Raw genomic sequence first — 25,459 nt, forward strand, 5'->3', positions numbered from 1 at the left:
GCTGTGGGGAGGAGAGCCTGCCCTGGGGAGGGTGGCTTCTCGGTTCTGAGGCTTACCTGGGAGAGGCCCCCGACCGTGAACCATACATGTGTCGGTCTCAATCCCGTCCTTTACCTTGGTTCTCAGTCATGTCGTATGTAACCCACGGTCACTGGCATGGGAATTAGGGGGCGTGTGAGAAGCGCGAAAACACCGCCATCACAAAGCAAATCCAAACAAAACCCAGAAGAGCAGGGAGAGCGTGGAAGAAACCAAGAGAAAAGGCGTGTAGCAACAGGAAGGAGAAAGGAAACTTATAAGGCGGGGACGTCCGTAACAATTACTAGAGGCAGCTGGAGGTGCTTGTCTTAGGGGAACCGTTAGCTGTATTTCCAGCCCCAGTTCTGGGGGCTGACCGTAGCACGGTGCCGCAGTCCTGGTGAAGGATGTTAGTAAGAGCACCGCCCACACCTGTGCACGGCTTCCTGACTGCGGTGGAGCATGGTCTTGGTTTAATTAAATAACCAGCAGCAGAAACGAGCGGGTGCAGTCTGCTTTGGGCCTCCCGGGCGGTCACGGCCATACCACAGAACCACTGATGAGGGAGCAGGGCCCCTGGGCAGCTGCTGTGGGTCTGCCCTTCCTAAGAAGACCCGCGTGCTCAGGGAATCGTCTTCCGTGCACGGCCCACACAAGAAGCAGGCACACACGCTAAGGGTTAACGCGTGAGGTTAGCGTGCTTGTTCAGTCACCCAACGTTCTGGAAAGGTGCTCACCGAAGACCTGGATGCCCACTGAAGCCAGTGCGCTTTGGTACGGACAGTCTGGAGAAGAAGAACGGACAGGGGAGAGTATTTGGGAAACAGTCAGTGCCTGGCCTCGGAACACAAGAATTGGAATGGCCCATGTGAAGGACGCCATAAACCCACAGGAGCTGACATGGAAACACCTCTGAGATAATAGTGTTGTAGAACAGACAGAAGGTGCAAAACCGAACGCGTGGGCCATAGTCACCTGGGCATACAGCCGCATGCGCATACAACCTTCTGGAAAGTTACAGAAAAGATAGTGAACAGTGGGGCCAGTAGTTGGGGAGGGGGAGAGAGTGACTTTTCACTTTCTACCCTTCTCTATTGCTTGCCTGTCTACTTCACCACCTAGAGCTAGTATTTTAATAATAACTTTCAAAATAGGGATTGGGAACCCGTGGTGAGGCTGGTGACAGGCACTGGATTCTCAGAAACTAACAGCGCCTGTTTCACCTGTCGCCCTAGAGCACATTTCAGAAAGGGCCAGTTTTGGTCCTGAGGGGGTGGGATTTTTGCCACGCTGTGTGCTAGACACAGGCTTAAGCCACATGTTAAAGGAGTGGATTCTTGGAGGTGCCAGATCCCGGCGGGTATGAGGTGCGTGTGAGGGCAAAACTTCTGGCTTATCCCAGGCTGCGTTCTGTGGAATACAAACATGCCCCTTTGGGTCTTTATATGAATGGCCCTCTTTGGACGGTTGAAGTCTCCTTTTCCAAGGCAGGTTGTTGTAATGACCGTTGTTATCCGAGACCTTTATTTCAGACAATGGGAACTTGTCACTTCACACAACCGGAGGAACACAGGGTCTGCATTGGTCCTGTCACTCGCCACTGCAGCTCCCTGGGGCTTGCACTATAGCTACTTATTTACATTGATTACCATTTTAAATGTCTCGTTTCTTCCCATTTCTCTTTCAGGCAGAAACGTCTTTGGGAGAGTCATTATCAAAGAAAAGGAAGACTTCTTGCCCCTAATTAACCAAGTAGAAGATGCTGTCTCAGGTTGGTGTAAAAGCTTATTAAATCAACCCTAAGTGCATCCCGAGGTGGCCGACTGCAGGCTCCAAGGGCTGGTTAGTGTTCCTGTGTCCTCGGTGAAGCCCCCTGAAGTCTTGAGAATCTCCATTGTAATTAGTATCACTGCTTCTGCTTCCACTGAAAGGCTGAGACAATGAACCTACCTACGCATTACCCGAGAGACCTGATTAGACGCGGCCCCAGGCTGCCTACGGTATGATCGCTGGGAGGGCCCCTCCACCTCCTCGCACCTGGACAGCTGCTGCTCTGCACAAATTACTTTTCCAAGCATTGGTGAAAAGAACACAACGCCATGAGATGTGCTTCGTTTTAGGAAACACACATGGAATTATCCCGGTGTGAAGAGATATTACGTCTGCCACTTACTCTCAAATGATTCAGGGGAAAAAACAAAACGTATACGTGTGTGTCTGCCCCCACACGTGCACTCAGCTGCAAAGACTGATAAAGCAAATGCGGTAAAATGTTAACACGTAGGGCATCTGGGGAAGGGGAATACAGTAATTCTTCAAACTCTTCTTGCAACTCTTGTGCAAGCCTGAGATTAGACATTATTTCAAAATAAAAAGATAAAAAGGAACACGGAAACCACTTTGATAATGAAACCATCATCAAACTCTCTAAACAAGCCACTGACACTGTGAAATAAAGGACTGACTGCGAAAAGGAACCTGATATGACGTTGGGTTCTCACCACAGTGACACCCACACTTGCTCTCAACATGCTCGTCTCTCTGGCTCTTGCTGAAAGGCTGACAATGTCCTGATGTGGAAGTTATTATTTTTTCTGTCTCTTCTCGATAAAATAACGACAGTAATTTCACTAGAAAGCCTACCTGTGAACAACGGGCTATTCCCAAAGTGCTCTGCTCACCTATCAACTCTGGGATATATTTCTCGGTGTTAACTTACAGATTAATTTCTCTCTAATAACCATTTAAGCACAGCGAGTGCTTTTGGATTGTCTGGGAACTAGCTATGCTGCTCCTTGGTGTCCATGGATAGAATTCAAAACCGAAAAATCAATTAACTTTCCACTCCCAATATTTGTAGAGACGGTTATTTATCATGGGCAGGATGAGTGGAAATCGGAAGGCTATTCTTGGGTGTTGTATGCACATAAATAATAAATCAGGATAAAAGCCTACAAAACTCAGCACGACACCAGACCAGGACGTTGGCGCACGGGGGTGCAACTCTGAAGCGTGCTGCAGAGACTAAAACTCAGGCCTCTTATCTCTCAGGCAAAGCAGAGGGAAAGAGCTGCCTCTCCCCCGGCGAGGTCTCAGGATGCTGGGCCACACAGGTGGGCCGCGTCACCTCCTAGTTTACCTGAGGCCTCAGGAGGCAGCCGGGACCCTCTCATTCCTCCTTCAGAAACTGAGCATTGACCTTTTTAGGGCTGACATCTTGTTTTAAACTTAAAAATAAAAAAAGGTGTCTTCTTCCATGGGGTCTTCTGAGCACTGACGGGCCTCTTTTTGATGGGTCAGGTTTTCGTTCAGAACATCAGCCAAATGCTGAGCGGATGGTCCTTGCGTCTGTGGAGCAGAGGCTCCTCTACGTTTTGTTTCCTTGAAGGGACACTGAAGCCAGCTTGCTCTGTGCTTTGTTCCATAAAGAGGGAAAGAGAGTGACGCGGCTGCTCCATCTCCAACAGAGCACACACAGCTGTTTTTGTTTCACAAAAAAAACCAGCACACACTGATCAGCCGCCTTCTAGAAAATCATCTCCATCTTCACAACTGCACGCGGTGGCCTTTGGGGACACTGGGCGCTCCCCTCTCACCCCCACCCCGTGGGTTTCCTGCAGGCACTTCCCTCCCCGCTGCCACTCTGTGCCTGGGGTGTGAGCAGGCACACCTCTGAGCCACAGCCCCCACACCCACCCTAGTCTCTCTCCTCTCTCTGCTCCTTTATGGGCGACTCAGACAGAAGCCAGGCCACGGCCACACTACAGATCCTGCCCGTAACGTGGCCGTGGCGGCCTGCTGATGGAGCCACCGCATCAGGCAACGTCTTCGGTGGCAGAATTTCACTTTTTCCGTGGCACTTTGGTCTAGCTTCAGTGATGTCACTTTGGCAGGCAGGAAAATGAAGAGATGGGACAGTCTGGGGACCCTGATTCCTCCGGATAAGCTCTGTGGCTAAGCGACAGAATTCCTCTGCTCTCTTAGGGAAGTCGGTGGTTTGGGAATAATCTCTTATCGGAGGTTCAAAAAACAAGATAAAAAAATTAAACAAAGATGACAGTTCCGAGCTTACAAGTGCCAACTTGATCTCCCAAAGTGCCCTGCAGATAACTGGGTCCTTGAAGTCTTGCTGTTGGTATTTACACCAACCAAAGGCCTGATTTCACAGGAGCCAGTAGCCACTCTGGTAAATCTCAGGGAAATTGATTCACCAGCACTTGCTCAACGAGCATGGAGCAAACTCCACCAAGATGAGCAAATTCAATCCTCCGGGGCTCCAAACATGGCTCAGAGGCGAGATGCTCTCTGAAATGGGATCACGGCACATGTTAAGAAAAAGTCTCTGGCAGCAGTATGTTTGCCTGACTGTTTTCTCGGCAGCGATAGCTTGGCTGCTATTGCCGCATCTTTGAAATGACTAAACAGCCTGTCAGAGGACACGCGGCTCTGTGGTTCATCCGTAAACGCTTTTGACCTTTTCATTAGCTCTGGATCAGGGAGCTATGCTTTTTACCGAGAAAGATGGGAAATGACATAACGGGATCGCGTTGCTACCCAGTTGGTTCTCCTCTGCTGTGGCGTCGACCCCGGTGTAGTCGGCAGCCTCGATGACATTTGGATTTCGCTGGCTTTCTTCTGTTGTTCGCATGTGTCCTTCTGCTCCTGCGTGGCACCACGAGCAGCGATGTTCTGGAGGCGGCTGAAATGCTCCCTGCATCTGAGACTCAGAGCCGACCCAGCTGGCGTGGCCCAGGGACCAGTGGCAACTGAGCCCCTTCAGCGACCAGGACTTTCCTAATCTGTCACTTTGCCCTTGACTGCCTTCTGCTTTGGGATGAAAATTCAGCTGCTCACTCCTGCAGCCCCTTGCTGCCAACCTCCACTATTGCTTTTATCTCCCTTGCGGTACCATGTCCTGTCCCTTTGTACTTTTCTGGCTTCTTCCTCTTTTGTAGGCAGGCTCTCCAGCAGGATGTGGGCTTTTGCCTGAGAAATCTCGCTCTGAGCAGATGCAAGCTCTCCACTCCCTTCCTTCTGACAGGCCCTTCCCTCCAAACAGGCCTTTCCTATGAACCCTTCAGTTTTAGGGCCTTGGCTCACGATTTCTGCTTCTGTTTGTGAGTTCAGGGGCTGTTTCTTTACAGCCAGAAGCAATTTAGCTTTTCTTTTTATTTTAACCAGCACTCAGTTGAAAAACCAAATAAACAGCAGCACTCCAGGAGTAAATAAATTAACACGGCTCACGGCTCAACTGCTTGCCATGGTGTGACTCTGCCTCCATGGTTGCCAGGGCCCACAGGGGACGAATGACATGCGTGGTTGCCGGAGCCAAGTCACCCTTTTGCTTTCTCTACATCGGAGTTTAGGGCTGCAGTAGCCATAAAAAGTGGGACACTGTGCAAATAAACAAGCTCTTCTGAAAGTGAGGTGGGAACAAATAGCCAAAGATGTGTTTTAGGGTGACTTTGCTGCATTTCATTTTTTTCTGGAAAGTGACTGACAAGTAACTGCATTTTGTTTAACTCTTAAAAGCAGGGTCGGTGTGTGTTTCTATGTTGTTCCTGTAAAGAAACTAAGCTGTGTGCTAGATGCTATTGTGTACCTTTCTTATTAAAGAAGACTAAATACATATGAAAGAGAAAAAGGAAAATCCCTAACAGAATGTTCCACCGAGACCGTTTGCAGCACCATTTATCACTCTGTCTCCCCCCGACTCACCCCTCAAAACCCGGTGTTGTAAACTAAAGGGTGGGGATGCTATGAGAGCCCCTGAAATCAGTGCCCAGGACTGGCTAAAGAGAAGGTGGGGTGGCAGATACATAATGGCCTTGTTTGAAATGCTGACTCAGGAGAAAGTCAACTGACCTGATTAAATCCAGTTTTTCTTCAGTTCATGCTAAAAATATCTTGGAGATATAAAATCAATGGGCTCACCACCAGCAGTTTTATTCTTGGAGTGGAGGACACATACGCATATTTGACGAGGAAGTGGCCGCTCTAACAATAAAGCTCTGTGGCACCCAGTTAGTAACTCAGCCACCAGGAAAGGTCCCCTTTGCCTGCTCAGGGGGCACCTGTCAGAGGAGACACATTGGGGCCGAAACACCCAGTGGACACTTCTGAAACTGTGCAATAAAGCTGCAGTCTTTGCAGTCTCAGCAACAGAGGTACAGCGGTGACTACCCAACACTGGCTGAGATGCTGGCAGAGCTGGAAGGCACAGATCCACTGGCCTGTAGAAATGGGGTGCAGGGAAAAGCAGCTCCCTGGGAGGCACTGCAAAGTGGCAGGTGGCATGAGTGAGGAGGCTGATGTCGTACAGGCTCTCAGTTTACCTCCCGAGATGTACACATTGAGAAAGGCAAACACGGGCTGCAGGCAACAACCAGAAAACTGGTGTAGGTCAGTCCGAGATGGGGCAATGGTGCAGTGCGTGAGGACACAGAGCCAGGAGCCAGGACACTAGAGTCTGAATCCTGGCTCCACCACCTGGACCAGCTTTGTGCCCTCAGCAAGTCACTCAGCCTCTCTGTGCCTCTGTTTCTCCAACTGTAATTGGGGACAGCAGTACCCACCTCCCAGGGCTGTTGGAGGGTTAAATGACCTAATTGTTAAACCCCTGAGAACAGGGCCTGGCCTGTAGCATTTGTTAAACAAAGGAAAGAAACAAAAGGGAGTCATAGAGGAAGAATCTGAATGAAGGTGGCAACGCCCAAAACGGTGCTTGACACCACACACCCCTTACAGCAGGGACGGGCCAGCGGGGACCTGCACCCAGGGCCTGCCAACGGACAGCTAGCAATCAATTACGCTTCAGGCTACCTTCGGGGCAAGACAGATCCAGGAAATCCAGGAAAGCTGGAAGCAGATGAGAAGTCTGGTGAAGGACTCACATCAAGGAATTTCAGTCCACGAAATTCAAACCCCAAGCACACCTGCCCCAGCTCTCTAATCATGTTGCGGGGAAGGAGGTGCTCTGCAGCTGCCCTATTGGCACGCACAATGGGCACAGACCCCCCCCCCCCCCCCCCCCGCAGTGGACACAGACTCCCCCTCACTGCCTGGTCTCTCTTTACTGTCAAAGTCAGCAGGAATCCTGGTTGCTCAGACCACAGAATTGAGTGCAAGGCTGGTACCTGGCCATTTTTCTCACCCTGTAGAGGGAAAAGGGTTGGTGGGACACCTCCAGGATTTGGGGAACAGGGCTCAGGAAACCGGCTGCGCCCCTTACTCACCACTTTGGGCTTGAAGGGCGGCTGGATCTCCCTGTTCTCTAGTTTCTCCCAGTCGATCCTCCGGAAGAAGGCGTGTTCTCGCACGTCCCTCTCTCCCTCGGGCCCACAGCCCAGTCGTTTGCCCGGATGTTTGGTCATCAGCTAGAAAGTAGACGCAAGAGGATGTAATGTATAACGTGGGAACTGCAGCTGATCATCGTGTATATTTGAAATTTGCTAGGAGTGTAGAACTTAAGTGTTCTGCTTCTAAAAGAGGAAAAAGAGCTCTGAGAGGTGATGGATGCGTGAACTTGGCCGTGGGGATCCTTTCACGATGCACAGCTGTCCCTCGGTATCCACAGGGGGCTGGTTCCTGGACCCCCCGCAGATCCCAAAATCTATGGATGCTCAAGGCCCGCATAGAAAAATGGCATAATAGTTGCATATAATCTATACACATCCCCCCATATACTTTAAATCATCTCTAGATTACTTATCATACCTAGTACAATATAAATGCTATGTAAATAGTTGTTATACTGTATTGTTCAGGGAATAATGACAAGAAAAAACAAATCCTGTACATGTTCAGTATAGATGCAGCCATTGTAGATCTAACGACATAGGACATGTCGGCAACCATATAACTTTTTCCCCCAAATATTTTCAATCTGCAGTTGCTTGAATCCCTGGGTGTGGAACCGAGGGCCAACTGTGTATGTATATCAAGTCATCACGTGGTACACTTTAAAATATATTACTATTTTATTTGTCAGCTATACCTCGATAAAACTGGGGAAAAAAACAACCCCAAAATAAGCGGAAAATTTGTTCATATGTTCCCCAAAATACATGACCCAGGAGGTTCATAGCAGTTCTATTTGTAACAGCTTCAAACCAAAGAAGAAACGACCCAAACACCCACCAGCAGTAGAATGGATAAGCAAAGTGGTTTGTTCACGTATTGGAACATTACGTAGTGATAGGAAAGATGGAACTACAACCATACACAGCGATATGAAAAAATCTCACCATCACGATGTTGGGGGGAAAAAGCCAGGCCGGGGAGCATCTACTGCAAGATTCCATTTGTGCCAAGTTCAAAATGCCAAATTCAAAACAGGCACAACTCATTTCTGCAGTGACTGCAAAATGGAACAGGAAGGGGCTTCTCGGGTGTTGGAAACAGGCCGTTACACGGGTGTGTTCATTTTGTGACACGTCACTGATCTGCACACTGATGATTCGTGCCCATTTCTGTATGTATATTATATCTCAAAAACAGAGAAATGAACAAAGAACTAACCAAGGCACGCTGAGTGAGGCAACAGAAGAGAACTAACATTTTTAATGGGCCCACGGTTACTTCCGGGAACCAGAACCACAATTTCATGAGGTGAATCGGTACCTAAAGCACCCTATGACTAGCTGGCCGGGCCTGAGCTCCAGGAAGGTTTTGGGGTGGAATCCATTCTTCAGGCCTCTACTTTTCCCACTTTGCCCTGCATGTCACCAAGGTCCAGGCCTCGGTGGCCGAAAGCAGTGGCGTGGGGTTGTGACTTTCCTGCCATTTCACCTAGACACGTGGGGAAGGTCTCTCTCCTGTCAACCCTCCTGGTGACTTGATCATAAAAGGAAGCCAATCTACTCACTCCTTTGCAGATGGAAACGGCCTCCTTTGACAAGGATTTTGGATAAGAAACGTTGTGCTCCATTATAGACTGAAATAGTTCGTCTTCATCCTCGCCATCAAATGGGGGCTATTCCGGAAAAGAGAAAGATGGCAAAATAGTTAGGCAGAGAAATTTATTAACATGGCGCCCGAAGACCCAATTCAACACCAGGAAACAGAACGGGTTTCTAGGCACTACAGGCTACAGTCAGCTTGGGGTTTATTTGATTATCTTATAATTAGGTCGGAGGCTGTGTGTTCTTCATTTTTTCCCTCTGTCCCTTTAATTATCTTGCCCTGGGCAACTCAAAACAATCTTGAAGAAAAATGCTTTTTGAGTAATGCTTTGAATGAGTTGCAAATAAATTATAATTAATCCATTAATCTTGTAATTATGTGTTAAAATCTAATTATGATCAAGTTAGGTTACAGACGGCTTTGTGTTCAGAATGTGGGGGGGGGCGGTTGGAAAATGCATTATAATGTCTTTGGAATCTGAACATGGGGTGAAGGGGACATTAGAACATGTGCCAAGAGAACTCCCCCAGGTCCAGGAATTCATGGACGTGCCACCTGCACGGTGGCGGTGATGGGACCTTAGCTCCCACCGGACACCTCCTCGTCCTTTTCTCCTGGGTGTACATCCCCGTGGGGAGCAGGAGGCACGGCTTTAAAATCAGGCGGGTCTAAACCAGAATTCTAGCTGCCTTGCCTCCTCGGTGGGTGTCTACAGGCAAGACAAGTGACTCACCTCTTTAAGACACAGTTTTCTAATTTTTCCCCAATAAAATGAGGTTCCCTGGTGAGTCTGTAAAGTGCCTGATATTTTGTCGTGCACCCAGTAAGGGCCCAAAGAAGGGTTAGCAGGCCACGTACTGTCACTGAGGCAGATGAACTGTCTCTGGGCGAGCTGCGAGGGTCCTCAGGAGGGACAGGTGAGCTCACCATGCCCTCAAGCTTTGAGCTTTGTCCCCAGCAGCTCTTCCATCCTGAAAGGTCGAGTAAATTACCTGTCACTCTAGTGGGACCACTCACAGGCTAAGTGGGCTTCTGGGAACTTTCTAGATGTTCTCCTTTGCCTTAGCTACCCCTGAGCTTAGCATAGGAAAGGCAGACCAGGGCCAGCCTCCTATGGAGCACCCCATGTCTCATCTTGTGTTTCCCTTTTCATGGAAAGGCATCCCAGTCACTTTGGCTGACACAGTTAGGGCTCAGACAATGACAGAGTTTGGCTTCAACTATATCACGGACCAAAGACAACTGTGCAGTCGTCAGTAGGATATCCCTTCTCATGAAACATTTGAATCAAGCAGAGCGTCCGTCAACCACCACTCACAGCTCATCCCAACCTGTTCATCTGGCCTCCACCCTTCGTCCTGCACCCCGACCCCAGCCCTGAATGGGAGCTGGGCACGGTATGCCCACAAGGGAGCCCTGCCGGGAGGACCAGGTATGAGAGAAAGGGAGGTGCGTGTGTGACTGATGCCACTTACGTTTTGTTTTTGTTTGGTTTAAAAATATAAATAAGCAGGCCTCTTTTCTGGTTGTAAGTGCCTGGTATTAAGATGGGCTAATTTGGAGGAAGCACACAGGTGGGGGAGGAGAACTAAAATTAGCCTGCCTGGGACTGACTCACACGGAGCAGAGCAGAAGGCGGGGTGCTGAGTCTCCGTGGGCGGGAGGAACATGGCGCCTGGGATGCCCACACGGCAAATCAGCTGGGGGCAGGCACCCCCCCGGGGAGTGCAGGCTGCAGAGGGTCACCTGGGTCAGCAGGGTGTGCGCTACTTCTGCCACAGAGAGCAGAGCAGGACAGCCGGGGTCTGGGTGTGACTGCACCCGGCCAGAAGCTACAATGGAGGCCAGTCCTATGTCCATCCCGCCACCACTTCTCTGCCTGATGTCACGCAACCTACTTCTTCTGAAACACCTGTTATATGACACCCATAAAACGTCTCATTTTCCTTAATCCGTGACCTGCAAATGTAGCCAAGCTTTGGCCAAGGACATTTTCATAACTAAAACACATGTGGTGTGGTTTCTGCTCAGGGCTGTGAACTGTACTCCAGGGGGCCCCAGTCACTCTGAATTTGCTATGTGTACATACTCTGTGACGTGCCAGTGCCCTGGCGGTGAGCAGGGCACAGGTTCTGCTTCTGGACAACTAATCGACAACTCACAGCATGGCCCTGGGCCGCTGGTCAGGATGAGCTACATAATTTGTGGGTCTCAGTGCAAAATGAAAATGGGAGGTCCCTTATTAGGTAATTATTGAGAACTTCAGGATGACGAGAGCACAGCACTAAAATCAAATGTGCAGGTCTTTTCTGAGCTTGGGTCCCATGAGACCGCACAGGTCACACATCCATGAAGCTGGCCGAATGTGGCTGGCCGGTGTCCTCTACTGAACGGTGACAAAGGCACCAGGCAGAGTCATCCAGCATCTTTGGAGAAGCTCGGGCACTAGAAGCAGAACACCACAGGGGCTGAGTCACAGCTACTCCAAACCGAAGGCCTAAGAGAAGCTTTCTCCAAGGAGAATCTCAAGCAAACCCTCCCCAGGAATCTTAAGCGAGGCAGCGAGAAGCTCCTTCTCATTTGCAGACCATTAAGTCAATGCGGCCATAGCCTTTCTTCTCCCCTCTAATGTGGGAGACAGGAATTGTTTGGGGACCGTTCAGTGCAGGGCACTGGCCTCTGACACCTGCTGCATCGTCCCATGGCACGGGAGCCACCTTTGCTCAGGCGAGCTTCCCCCATATGTTGATTTCTGAAATGGATACTGTGGTGTCAAGGATTAGGCCTTGTCCACTGTGGGTCAGAGGAAGATTTTTACTGGGAAGAAGCCCTGTATCCTCCCTGAGGGCACCCCCCTGAGGGCACCCCTTAGAACAGCAACCCTGCAGGGTATTCCCGGGTCCAAGTTTGCACCCTATATGCCCTTCTGGAGATTTGCATTAACACTGACATTTTTAAAGGCCCTGAGGTGTCCTGCAGGAAAGAAAGCTGTGGAACGCAATGTGAATCATTCCAGTCTGGGGTTGGAAGGATCCTCAGAGACCCCTTAGGCTCATGTGTTACACTAAGATTCCTAAGCTCTAACAAAAGCCACACGACCACACGTCCCTGTGGCAAAGCCGTGGGGTTTCACCCTGGTTCCCACCCCGGTGTGGCCCCAAGGATCGGACCTTCTTCTGTTAGCTCATCCCCCTACCCTGAGGTTTTGTTCTCAGCCACCGTGAGTCTACACTGCCCAGTAAAGAAGAACCCTCTTTGGGAGAGAGCGGCAGGAACGACAACGGCACCGGCCATCACAGTTACTTCTTAGGCTCCCTCCTTGTCTGTGCCGGACTCCGTGGGGAGGGCTTTGTGGCATCGCTCACTCAATCCTCACAACAACCCTATGACGTAGGGGTGGTTCATCCCATTTCGCAGCTGAGGTCACTGAGGTTCTAGTCAGTGCTTTGGCCAAGGTTACAGAGCGGGCGTGTTGCAGAACCAGGATTCAAGCCCAGGCCCCCCGACTTCGTAGCTTGGGCTCTTAGCCATTCTGAGCAATGCCGCTTCCCACGCTTGTCTCCGTAGTTAGAACGTGAAGAATGACCCCCCCGGCCTCGCAGCTGGCAGGACTGAGTGGGAGGTGCTCAGCGGCTGGTGCACCCGGCACATAAAGAGGACTCAGCCGTTCTGGAAAGATTGTTTCGATAAACTGTGAGGGGCTGATTTACACCCTGCACAATGGGTAGCGAGGAGCTCTGAGAATAAAGATACTCCAAGTCATTGTGTAGAGAGTGACTTTGGCCTCTAGACTAGGGACCTGGCATGATTTCCCAGCCCTAATTTGGATTGCTTACGCCACACGCCCACTGTGGGGCGCCCAGGGACCCACACCGGTGGAGCAGCGCCATCGTGGTCATGCCATCGAGTCCCGGCATCTTCTGCTCTAGCTCCAGACCTCTCTGGTCAGAACTGGTGCCACCCCCACCCAATCACGAGTGCACCGGGAGGTACAATCCCCCATGTGCCAGAAGGCAGGAAGGCCCCAAAGACTTGCTGAACAGCAGCAGTGACCCTCACATTCGGAAAAGCTCCATTTTAAATTAAAATTATATATTCTGCGGGGAGGGGAAGCCCTTGAAAGTAGCTCCCACGTTCCCCTTACCTAAACACAAACATGGCTATTTTTTCTCTGGACCCTGCGGCTTTTCATATGATTTTCAAATGATGATGCATAATTTGGAGTTCTTTGTTTTTCGCTCACGGTTGCAAACACGCTTTCTCTGTGGCTCCCGTGGTCCCACTCAGATGACTGCCACTGAGGTGCTGCATCACGGGCCTGACTCATTTGTCCAGGGGCGCATTTCCCACTGCTTCCAGCGCTGTGTTCTCATAACGAATGCTCCTGTAAACACCTCTGCGCATATCATTTATTTCTTCTCTGAATCACTTTCTAGAATAATTTCCCAGGTGTGGGATTATGCGGCCAAAGGACGGGAACATTTTTACGGCTCTCATTAAGTCTCTCTAGATCACCCTGGAACATTCCTCCAGTAATTGCTTGCTCTCAGGCCTTCGTGTCGAAGGCAGGTCAATGGTGAAAAGTTATAATTGCATTCATTTCCCTTTCTCGTCATGCCAGCTACCGAGCCTGGGGACAGCAGGAGGTAATGTGTTGCCGAGGTACTTAGTACATGACGGTTTTGGATTGCTTCTCTTCTCCTCTTTTCCCCAGTCCCATGATTACTTTCTAAATTTCTACTGCTCTGAACTGAGGATTTCAAGCTAAACTACCTGTTAACTTAAAAGTCTTGGCTTGGTGGGACACTTTTCTGAAGAGTGGGGGTTCCCTCCTTGTAATGGAATTTGTGGAGTTTAGACAGACAAATGGGGGATGATGCTTCATTCTTTCCAAAACGATTCCAAAATCACTTACTAGTAAGTGGTTGTTAGGACCCTGCCTAGTTCCTTTGCAGATGGCTAATGAGCAGGGGTGGGGTGGGAGAGCACTCAAGGACAATCCAGACTGGTGTTTTGGGATAAAACACCCATTACTGATTCACCAGGAATGAAGACAAAGCATTAATAACCCAGCAGAGAGGGACATAAAGAGGAGAGGGCTGGCCCCTTCATGATGGATACCCGCGAACGCCTCGAGCCGTGATATGCTCATTAGAGGGCTGGCCAAATACTATTTATGCCCGAAAGTAATCATATTTATCAAGCAGTCCAGGAACTGGAGAGGGACTCAGGCTGTTTACACTTATCTGCTCCCTTGGCTGCTGACAATAAATAAAGCAAATGAGAAGAAAACGGCAATAAACCATTTTTTCCCCCTGCTCATCTGCAGCCCTCTTGATTAAAGAGGACAAATTTAGACCACAACCACATCAACAACTTTATAATTAGTCTCACTTTTCAATAACGGCATCTATTCCTTCTGCTGGGTCTCTGAGGTTCCTCCGGGTTTGGGGGCCGTGGGCAATACACACAGAGCCTTTATTATCCTTTTTGGGCTGAGGCATAGCCCAGGAATATATTTAAATAGAAAGGAAAACCAAGCAGAGGCTTCTGAAATGAAAATCCTGTGTTTGGGGCAGGGATGGTGAAGATTTAGAGGAACCATGGTGCCTGAACGTGGGACACCTTGAAAGTGTCTTATTTAAATAGTGTCACCATTTTCAATGGATTATGAAAACTTCAAGAGATCATATAAGGCAGGCTAACGGACTCTGAGAAAGGATGAAAAATCATGGAAATGTGCCGGAATGTCTATGGACCCACTGGGTGTGGGCGGGCCCTGTGGTTCTGTCTGGGGCATCAGGAAAGCCAACCTTAAAATTATGGGCCTCAGGACCAGTTCTGCAAATGAGGCAGGACTTCAAAATGCACTCCAAAGGGGACTTCCCTGTAGGGGTGAAACATTTCCTGAGCTCTATCTCCCCTAGGGAATGAAGTCCCAGGAAGGCTCGAGGAGAGGAAGGAAGACGTGGATGGAGGAGGGGGTGGCTTTGCTGAAGGCCTGTGGCCTGAAATTCCAGCCTCCTGCTGGCCAATAAAGAGGCAGCTCATTTTCTCTCTTGTAAAGTGCCCTTGGAAACAGATCCTGTTTCTACCCAACCAATTTCCTTTGTTGGCACATGCAAATGTGACTCTTAATGAAAGTAGGGTTTGTTTTCTGCACTCAAGAGTCAGAACATTCAAGTGGGATCCAGGCGGGGAACTCAGCTTTTTGTGCCTTCATGAACAGCATGGCTCCCGGGGTGGGGGCGGGGGGCCAATGATCCAGTCAAATTTTATCGTCAAAATTCTAAAGAGGGGAAATTAACTCAAGGAGCAGGCAACTTGTGTTTTGCCAGCTGCTGTCTCCCTGACAGTTGTTCTGTATAACCTGCTTTCCCATGTTTACAAACGGAGGTATTTGGCGAACGAGACGAATGTTTCAACGTTTTGTTGGGGGGAAAGACTAAATTCTACACAAAACACATTTTAAATATTAATCAAAACTTAACAGCACTGAGCAATAATGACCAAATATAGGCTAAGAGGCCTGCTTGAAGGCCACTGGGCTGGTTAGTGGCAAGGTCTATGCCTTACATCTTTGAATATCTAAAGACTGTGTTAAGCATCTAAAAGATACAAGATGCAATGAAAGGGACATAAAGGTGAGATCAGCAGTGGCCTCCCAGTCCAGAATGAAAGCTAACGGTTTTGTGATGCTCTCCATGCACCCATGACCTGGTGCTCCCCTTTCCCTTCTGACCTCAGGCCTCCTACTCCCTCTCTAGCTTATTGGGCTCCAGACACACTGGCAGCTTCCCCTCCATTTCTAAAACATGGCCACAGAGTCCCACCCCTGGGCCTTTGCACATACTGTTCCCTCTGCCTGGAACGCCCTTTCCCCAGATATGCACGTGGACATTCTCTCACTTACTTCTGGCCTTAACTCAACTTATTCTCTACATGAGGCCCTCCCTGGCTATCCTAGCTAAAATTTCAGCCCTCCCCCAACACTATATGTTTTTTTTTTTTTCCTGCTTTGCTACTTTTTTTTTTGGCTTATCATTATTATATACTTTCCTTAGTTAACTTTCCTATTGTCTCTTTCTCCAGATTGTAAGCTCCATGAAGGTACAGCTCTTTGTCTTTTCCACGGCTATCAGCGTATACATAGTAAAAGCATGTGTTCGATAAATATGTATTGAATGAATAAATGAATGAGTGAGTAGATGCGACATGTCAGGAAAGGTGACTTCTCTTCCAGGAACCAAGATTTCTTTGGGGTTAGCTCTGCTGCTCAACATGAGCGTTTCTTTCCATTCTCGCTTACTAAGGCTCATCGCTGTGGAGGAGCAGACTCCTTGGCACCAGTACCTGAGTGCTGGGAACAATAGAAAGCAGCCCACAACCTTATCATCTTTAGGTGTATGGCAGAGATCTGGTAGATGCTCACCAAACCTGCTTCCCCTTGCCAAGCTCACAGGTAAATGCCACTTATAGTCCTATTTGCATCTCAGTGAGGCCATGTGGCCAGTGGAATGTAGGCGGTGATGCATGCCACCGCTAGGCCTGGACCCGAGAACATTCTGTGCAACGGTCTTCCTGCTCTCTCCTCATTGGCAAGTTGAGCAAGGAGGATTCAGTAGAGGAATTCAAGGTCCTGAAAGATGGTGGAGCTAATGGATGGAAGAAGCTTGGGTCCTTGAATGACCATGTGGATCAACGCCCCCCTCTCCCCCCACTACACAGGACTGTGCCAAGAATGAGAAATGAGTCTGTGTTGTGTATTGAGCCACTGAGATTTTGGGGTAGCTTGTTAAAACAGTTAGTGTGACTTATCCCAACGACATAGGTATTAAGACCGCTGTATTAGAAAGTGCCATGTTAGGCAGTAATGCACTTGGTTATCTGATACGTGTCACCTTCCTAAGAGAAATCCAATTTGCCTTTTCTTAACTGGAAGTTCAGCCTCACTGGACTTTTGTAAAAGTTATAATGAACTGCCAAGGGTGAGATAAGAGGTGATGGGGAGAAGCTATTAAAACACTTCTTCAAGTCTAACCATCTTCTTCCTTTAAAAACAATACCAATTATACACCTGGGCAGCGGCTGGGGTAATTTGTGCAGACAAACTTGCAGGGAACCATAGCTCAAGCCCAGTTCTGAGACACTGAAAACTTACAGTGGCCACTGTCATCACCAATGTGCACGGGGCTTTTGAGCGTGACCTGAAAGCTATCTATTGTCTATACTGCGGGGAGGGGGAGGGAGCTTTCGGTTTGGGGTTTGAGGATGAGAGGGTGACTTCTGTGCACACTGAATATAATCCACTCTCAAGGGCGACTCTCTCTCTCTCACCTGGGTTCAGGAAGTCAGACCAGCATCAGCCACACCACACTTCCAGATCCTGCTATCAAGGCCCAAAGTCTTCACATAGTATGACAATAAGCAAGCATGAAAACAGAGTGGACTATTACCTGCCCAGCCAGCATTTCATATAGCAGGACTCCGTAAGCCCACCAGTCCACCGATTTCCCATACGGCTGATAAGCGATGATCTGTGTGAAAACAAGTACATCAATTACATTTAGTGGCAAATCAGAAAGCCTGGGTTAGAACAGAAAAGTTAAGCCTATAGGCATTTACACACTTAGCTCATGGAAATGAGGTGCTCATAGTACCTGCCTTGGATTTCTATACCCAAGGAAGAGCAGCACCCTTCAAATCAGACACGCCAAGAACTGTCACCCCACAATTCACCACCCCCAACCTGTTGTGGAATTCCATTTCTGAATCCACCTGGGATGTCACAGCGCTGTCCGAAGTACATTTGTTTATCCTCATTGGTGCAAAATATTTGGACACTGAGGTAGATTTAATTTTTGGAAAAAGCCAGGGGTCATTCAGAGCTAGGGTCTGATAAGTAAGATAAACGATGTAAGAGAATTTCACTGAAAGTAATACCGATGATGGTGATGATGATGGAGAAAAAGAAGGAAGAATGGCCAAGGTGAAAATTCTGGGTTTCTTGGGTTGCGCATAGAGAGGTATAACGATATCTGTTGAACGCCTGAAGTTTCAAAATGTTTTAAAAGAGACACAAAACATAATAATCAAGTGTAATATTTGGACCTTGTCTGAATCTCGATTCAAACCAACCAACTATAAAAAAAAAAAAAAATTGGGAATATTTAAATATGGTCTTGATATTAGGTGCTATTACTGTTCAGGTTGTTAGGTGGGCTAAATAGTATGGTGATTAGTTAAAAAGTGTCCTTTACAGTTTAGAGATGAGCGTATTTATGAGAGAAATGTGTAAGAGATGAAATATTTATGGGTAAAATGAAATGATAGCTTAGATTTGTTTTAACTATTTCAGTAAAATAGGTGGGGTGGGGGGAACAGAGAAAATGAGTTGGCAAAATGTAGGGAGCCATTGAAGCTGGGGGATGGGCACATAGGGACCAGGGACCTTCCCTCTCCTTCTCCCTCTGCCTTTGTGACTGGCAGAGGTCGCCGGCTAATTCTACAACGTCCTCTTGTGGAAGGGAGTGATGTTGATTTGAATTTCTAAGTCTGGCGGGCTTATTAAAACACTGGCTGGCTTCGTTACCTTGCAGGCAAGCAGCGTACCTAACACACACAATTCCCAGGCCCACGGATCATGAGCCAGGATTCAAGGTGAAAGTAAACTAACAAGTACACAGCAGGGACCAGTCTGCCACTTTACGAATGAATTTGACTTTGAAATGTCCTAGGATATATTTTTTTAACGGCCCACTATGTCTAATTACGTATCTTGGGACATGAACAAACTTCCTGCATGTCTGCCCTTCTTTAATGTATAACTAATATTTCTCCCTGTACAATGAGAGGTACACGCTCCTATGGTTCACCTCATCGTGGGTGGTGACAAGGGGCGAAGGTTTGGATTCTGTATCGTGTTTTCCCGAAAATAAGACCTAGCCGGACCATCAGCTCTAATGCGTCTTTTGGAGCAAAAATTAACATAAGACCCGATCTTATTTTACTATAAGACCAGGTATAATATAATATAATATAATATAGTATAGTATAGTATAGTATAGTATAGTATAGTATAGTATAATATAATATAATATCGGGTCTTATATTAGTTTTTGCTCCAAAAGATGCATTAGAGCTGATGGTCCGGCTAGGTCTTATTTTCAGAGAAAAACGGTAGCTCTGTAGTTCGTTTCCTTGAAAAGAAAATGATGACCAAAGGAACCTACAAGGAAGGCTTAATTTCTTTTTAAAACTATGTTTGTTCTTTCCTGAAAACATGGAAAATACACACACAAAAAGCACACAACAGAAACCCCTACCAAACCAAGTCTCTAATCTATTACCTGATGACAAGAAATAATGCATTGTCGTTCTAGCTCCCAGACAGTTTTGACTGGATCAAAGCCTGTCTTGACCAAGCAGAAAAACCACAGAAATTCTCTTTGGGAAAATAAAAGTACACTCATTGAGCACCTATCTATCTATCAGAGGCTCTCCACACATGCTGTATGATGCAATGAGACAGAAATTATTATTGTCTCTGTTGGAGAGGTGAGAAAACTGAGGGGAAGAAATTTGAGAGACTTGCCCGAAGCCAATCAGCAGGTAGTGCTCTGAATATCGACATATTTGTTTTAAAAATATGGATTTGTTTGAAAACATATTTGTTTTAAAAATATAAAATATAAAAATACGTATTTGTTTTCATATACATGTCATCACTCGTACTGGGATTAATACACTATTAATCAAAGGGCTTTGAGGATTAGTTTAAAGAGATTTGAAAGTACCACTTCAGTTTGGTAACTATGTGTCGGAAGCACTGGAATAGAATGCGTCCTTGTAACTATATGAACACCAGTCCCTGCCATCTATTGCAGCAATCCGTGTTCTAGTTAGTTTGTTTTTAACACAGGCAGGGCTAAGGCACCACGTTGCTGTGTGAATTAGATGCTGTGACACAGTGGGGGCCGACTGGAGAAGGTCATGTTTTATTTATTTCATTTCCTGTATTCTACAAATATCGGAGCCATTGTACCCCCCAGACCCCTCTATGCGGGTGCTGGGAGATGCCACCTGAGTTTGGAAAGCTGTCAGAAGTCAAGGGCATGGAAGCTCTGATTCTGGTTAGAATGATCCACAAATCCTACAGGCCAGGGCCACCTGAAATTGGACTCGGTATCACCTTTGGTCCCACTTGCCTTTCATTTTGCTATTTATATAGCATTATGCTCTTAGGATTCCTTCTGATAACATCCTCTCCTGCTTCCAAGGCTTACAAAAGCAGAATGAGCCAATGGCTCATTTTTCTTGGCAGTAGCATTCGTCAGTCCCTAGAGCTCAACAGCTCAGCCACTGGGCCGAGGTTACCAAGTTGCTCTGAACACCGCAGGGCCTTCAGCTGTAATAATAGCACGGGATTTAGAACTTAGCTGGAGCAAGGTCACCATCGGTGGCCCCCTCCTCCCCCCCTACCCCCCGGCTTTGAGCACTAGATGAAATGGGAAGGTCCAAAGAAAGATCTAAGTTACAAGGTACGGGGTGCAACCTTCCTGACGCAAGCTCCTTTTTAGAGGCAGCACCCTTTTCCCTCAGTGACCAGCTATTAGTAAACACCTCCCATTATCCAAAATCTCACTGCAAATGGGAAAGTGTGAGAGGGCCCCCGTTGAAGACAAACACTTAGGTGCACGTGATTTAGGACGCCGGCTCTACTCTCCCTCGGGAGCTGTCCAGACCCACAATGTCCAGTGAGTAGCTACTAGCCACATGTGGCTACTGAGCTTTGAACGTGTCTCGTACACACTGAGACGTGCTCTAAACTGCACGTAAGATTCTGACCAAAGTATCTCTTTCACAGTTTTTTATTTTGGCTGTGTTGGGTTAAATACAAATATACTCAAATTAATCTCACTTGCTTTTCAACTCTTTCACACGTGGCTGCTAAGTGCAGTTGGCTTGCCTTTTACTTGTTGGATGGACAGTGCTGGTCTAGGCCCCCTCACTGGCTCCTACCATGTTTCCCCGAAAATAAGACTGGGTCTTATAGTAATTTTTGCTCCAAAAGGTCTTATATTCAGAGGATGTTGTCATGAAAAATCATGGTAGGGCTTATTTTCTGGTTAGGTCTTATTTTCAGGGAAACACGGTTTGACCCTCTCTGGTTCCCTGGCTGATGTTAGCCCGGGAGTCAACTTTGGGCTGACAGGCTCGGGGCCACTGAAGGGATGGCGAGGCTCTCTTGCGTCTGTCCCCATTGGAGCAGGTGTCGCTGGCACCTGTGGGCCAATGGAGGCTCGCGCCCTCCCCCCCCCCGGAGGGTGAGGCTGCCTGGCATCCTGAAGCCCCAGGCAAGGGGCCGCAATGGCAATTTGGTTTCCCAGAGCTGAGAAACTCCCAGAAGGGGAGGCAAGAAGGGCTCAAGTTGGCAGATCCCTCTGCAACACCTGGAGGGTGACCCCAGGCAGGGCCACTGTCACTCAGTTTTACTGCTATTTGTCAATATGATCATTATTATTACGCTTACATGAGCGCACTGCTTGGGTGGGGGTGTGCGTCAGGATGTTAGAAATGGCAGCCTGTCTTAGAAATGAACGAGATTTCTCCCAGCCTGGGCACAGGACCAGGAAGGAAAGGGGCCAGGGGGCAGCCTCTCATCTCTTCCCAGGCCAAAGGCCCATAGAGGCTGGAAGGATGTCGCACCAAGGCCACTCACCCTTCCACCCTCTGCTGGGCTATACACTGGAAGGCATCCTACAGAGGATGGAGCTTCGGAAGCTTTCCGGGAGAACTTGGGGGAAGCATGGCAAGGTTTTAGATGCTCCTGGCAATAGCAACAATGTCACCATCATGACACTCACCATGGGCCAGGCTCCTTAGCTCTGTGAGCTTATTCGGCCCTCACAAGACCCTGACGAGGAGGGAGCATCCCACTTCAAAAATGAGGAAACGAGGCACAGAGAGGTGAAGCAGCTCGCCCAGGGTTACACAGCTAGTAAGTGGCACAGCTGGGATTTGAACCCTGCTTGTCAGGCCTTGGAATCCACAGTTGTAACCATTTTTATAAACTGATAGTTCATTGGCTCTTGAGCCACTGTGGTTCCCTAGACAGCTGTGGTGGGAACTGGACCCATTAAGGTGACGTTTGCCAAAAAGAGGGTTCAAATGTTTAACTGGTTCAAAACAGTCAAGATGCCCACTTCACTCAGGGACTATGGTTCTGAGGCTTTGTCTTGAAAGACACCATGAGACTGTAACATGTGCAAGAAGCCTCACTCTCCCGTTCTTTGTTGCTGGACTTTCCCTGGACCCTGCTCTTCATTTTCACGTTATACTTACTCACCAAACCTCCAGAGCCCATTCTAAGATAAATGGCCTGACTACAGAAGGCTCCTTCTAGAATGCCATCACAAAATAACGCTGGTCTTTATGCATAAAACATGTTCACGTCCTTTAATTGTCTCAGGGAAACCAGGAATACCTCTTCCTTTTATAAAAAATAACACCACATGTCAAAATAGCATCATCTGGGAAGAAAGCAGATGGGCCTGAGTTTTTCTGGGTGTTCTCTCTGGACAGTTGGAGCCCTGAGTTCACTAAGCATCTCATCCACTCCCTTCACCGAAGCCCACGGCCTCAGGGCCACGCAGCTCCTGGAGCCTCTGCCACCTTATAGGGAGATTGTTTATCTGCCCCCACTCAACCCCAGACTCTTCCCAGCAGGAGCTGGGCCACCCTCCTGTGCACCCAGCACCACACCCAGCTCAGCGACACCCCATCAGGTTGTGTTGGAAAAACAGGCGGAGGTGATGCAAGCCCATTCCACAGACAGCACCGACATCTTCAATGCAAAAATCCAAAGGGCTCTCAGGATTGCTAAGGCTGGAGGGGCTTTACAGGTGATTTAGAAAAGTGTCTTCAGGTTTCTCAAAAGGAGCCTGCGGCTTAGATTAGCTCAGTGGCTTGCTTGAAAGTCACTGGGCTGGTTAGTGACAAGGTGTCCTGACTGTCCTCTTCCTGCAGACCCAGGCCTGGACCAAAGTGTGACAAATAGGAAGCACCATGGTGGGGTAAGGGTGAGGCACCCCCAACTCTCAGCTAAGATGCTCCCCAGTCACACCCCTTTCAGGGGCCACATCTAAGCCCAGAATACCAGGAGCCAACACACGGGAGGCACATTGTGACCAAGCCCTGAACCTGACTGCTAGAGGTCAGCTCTGCTACTCAGAAGCTGGGTGACCTTGGGTAAATTGCTTAGGCTCTCTGGGCTTCCACGGCCTCATCTGGAATTTCCAATTCCAATATGATACTGGAATTCCAGCACATCTGGCAAGTGTGTGGCGGGAGATTAAATGGCATGATATATAGTAAAATGTGTTTATTGTAGGTGAGTTGAATATATATAACGCCATACTGCCCAACATCAGAAATAAGACTGGCCTCCCAGACACAGCAGGCAGGTGAAAGTGATTCAAGGCAAATACACTAAACCCAGCTCACAGGAGGACAAAGGAAACATTTTGGAATGAGAGACCAGATTAATACGTATTAAACACTCTGAAACGACTGGTGGCACCGGGAAAGTCTCAGTCAACATCCAACCTTCCATTCCTGCTTCCCGCAAACATTAGCCTACCGTGTGCCAGACACTGTTCTAGGCATGGGGTGCAGAAACGAATAGATACAAAAATTCCCCTCTTGTGCAATTAAATTAATTTTCATCAGGGGAGCAAAACTTCAGCTTTCTCCTTTTTCGTGGTCGTAGCACACCCTCCCCACTTCCTCCTTCCCTCTCTCTCACCGTTTTGTGGCTAATTGCTTAGCCTTAATGACGGCTGGGCACCGTGCTAGGTGCAGGGATTATGAATCTAACTGGGGAGACAGACACGAAAATGGATAAATACAAGACTCTCAGTAGATCCCATGAGAAATGTCTGCAATATGTGAAATCCTCGGACAAAATGCATTGTATAAATACAAAGAAAATTACTACAAGGCGAGAACGGGAAGCCTGTGGTCCAAACTGCGTATTTTCTGCTCACACAAAAATTGTGGCCCTCCCTCGGACTGGAGAGAACAGAAAATGACTTCTCGGTAATAGAAGTGCTTTAAAACCTATTCATAGTAACCACCTTTCCCACGTCCTGGGTGGTTTACTTCATACTCGGGGAGTGGAGAGCGAACAGCAGGACAGCCTAAGTAGGGACTGCTCCCCCACAAGGTCAGAAGAGGATCAGTGGGAACAAAAGTGGTTTGGAATTATTAGCAGTGACTTTAAACAGCAATTAATACAAAAAGAAAACAGAAAGGATGGAAAGAAGGAAGGAAGTGGGCAGGAGGAAGAGGAAAACGGAGCTGAAAGCTTGCTGATGACAGACCCTATTCCCCGTTCTCTCCCAGGCTCTCATTTAGAAGCGAAAGACCACACTGGCCATCTAGATATATTTTTGAATTAATATATTTTTTTTTAAAGAGAAGTTTTAGGTTTACAGCAAAACTGAGTGGGAAATACAGAGTTCCCACATACTCATTTGTCCTCACACATACAACCTCCCCTGGGGAGCGACAGCTCTCACCAGAGTGGTGCATTAGTTACAACTAATGAACCTATACTGTCACGTCACGATCACCCAAAGTCCATAGCTTACATTTAGGCTTCACTCTTGGTGGTGTACATTCTGTGGGTTTGGACAAATGTCTCATGACACGTATCTACCATTGGAGAATCACACAGAGTCCCACGCTGAGAAAGCGTTCCGGTTTCAAGTCTTTGGGTAATTCTTCCAAGTAAACTCTATTCTCTTACTTGGGCTAATCTAATCTCTCGCTAGCTCCTCTCTACCATGTGCTAGTCCTGGAAGAATCAGAAAGGTGACAATGAAAGGACTGGGGTTGGAAAGACACCATCCTAATGGACTTGGGTTATCCAACCTTTTCAGCCCAATACCCAACAAACTTCTAGGATTTCTTGCTACATCGAAGAAATTAAATGCTTCTTTCGATTCTCTCTCTTCTGCCAACTTGGTATATTCAAGAAACTCCTTAACAGCAAGACACACCAAGAATGTGACACTGACAATCACAGAGGTCAAGTTTTAGTCCCGGCGACCCGAGCACCGTCCTTAGGCCACTGCACTGACACTACTCCTATTTACCACTGGGGAAGTCGAGGCACGGCAAGCTCAGTGTGGTGACACACAGCGGGGACATGGCAGAGCCAGGATCCACCCTGGGCCCTGGGTCTTGCTGTCCTTCTCTCATGGTGCCCACTCAGTGTAAGCAGGAGCTGGGGATGGGACAAGGGCCCCTGACATGCTACCTCTGAGACCTCCGTTCCCCCTTCCTTCCTGTTCCGCTTGATAAGAGAGACAGTAATGCGGCCTGTGAATATACCAAGGGCGTCTTGGTTTGCAACGTGCCTGACTTGGCCCAAACCCAGGATCCAGCTCTAACATTTGGGGGTGGAGGTGGGGGAGTAACTGAGACCCACATACCAAATACCTACCTATGCACGTCACAAATCGAGCTAACA

The 25,459-nt window shown here is 48.1% G+C and overlaps 1 protein-coding gene across 3 annotated transcripts in view; it reads right to left on the reverse strand.

Annotated features, from left to right (window-relative positions):
* The window catches only part of PRKCA (protein kinase C alpha), a 376,298-nt gene that overhangs the window by 11,789 nt on the left and 339,050 nt on the right, over positions 1–25,459 (reverse strand). For all 3 annotated transcript variants that reach the window (XM_019732863.3, XM_088802330.1, XM_088802331.1), the window contains 3 exons: positions 17,379–17,459; positions 8,885–8,992; positions 7,254–7,394 (listed from right to left, as the gene is read on the reverse strand). In XM_019732863.3, coding sequence (XP_019588422.1) covers positions 7,254–7,394; positions 8,885–8,992; positions 17,379–17,459 — 330 coding nt within the window. The remainder of the gene's footprint in view (positions 1–7,253; positions 7,395–8,884; positions 8,993–17,378; positions 17,460–25,459) is intronic.

This window comes from Rhinolophus sinicus, chromosome 12 (assembly GCF_057876585.1).
Source record: "Rhinolophus sinicus isolate RSI-liver-muscle chromosome 12, RSI-T2T, whole genome shotgun sequence".
NCBI lineage: Eukaryota > Metazoa > Chordata > Mammalia > Chiroptera > Rhinolophidae > Rhinolophus > Rhinolophus sinicus.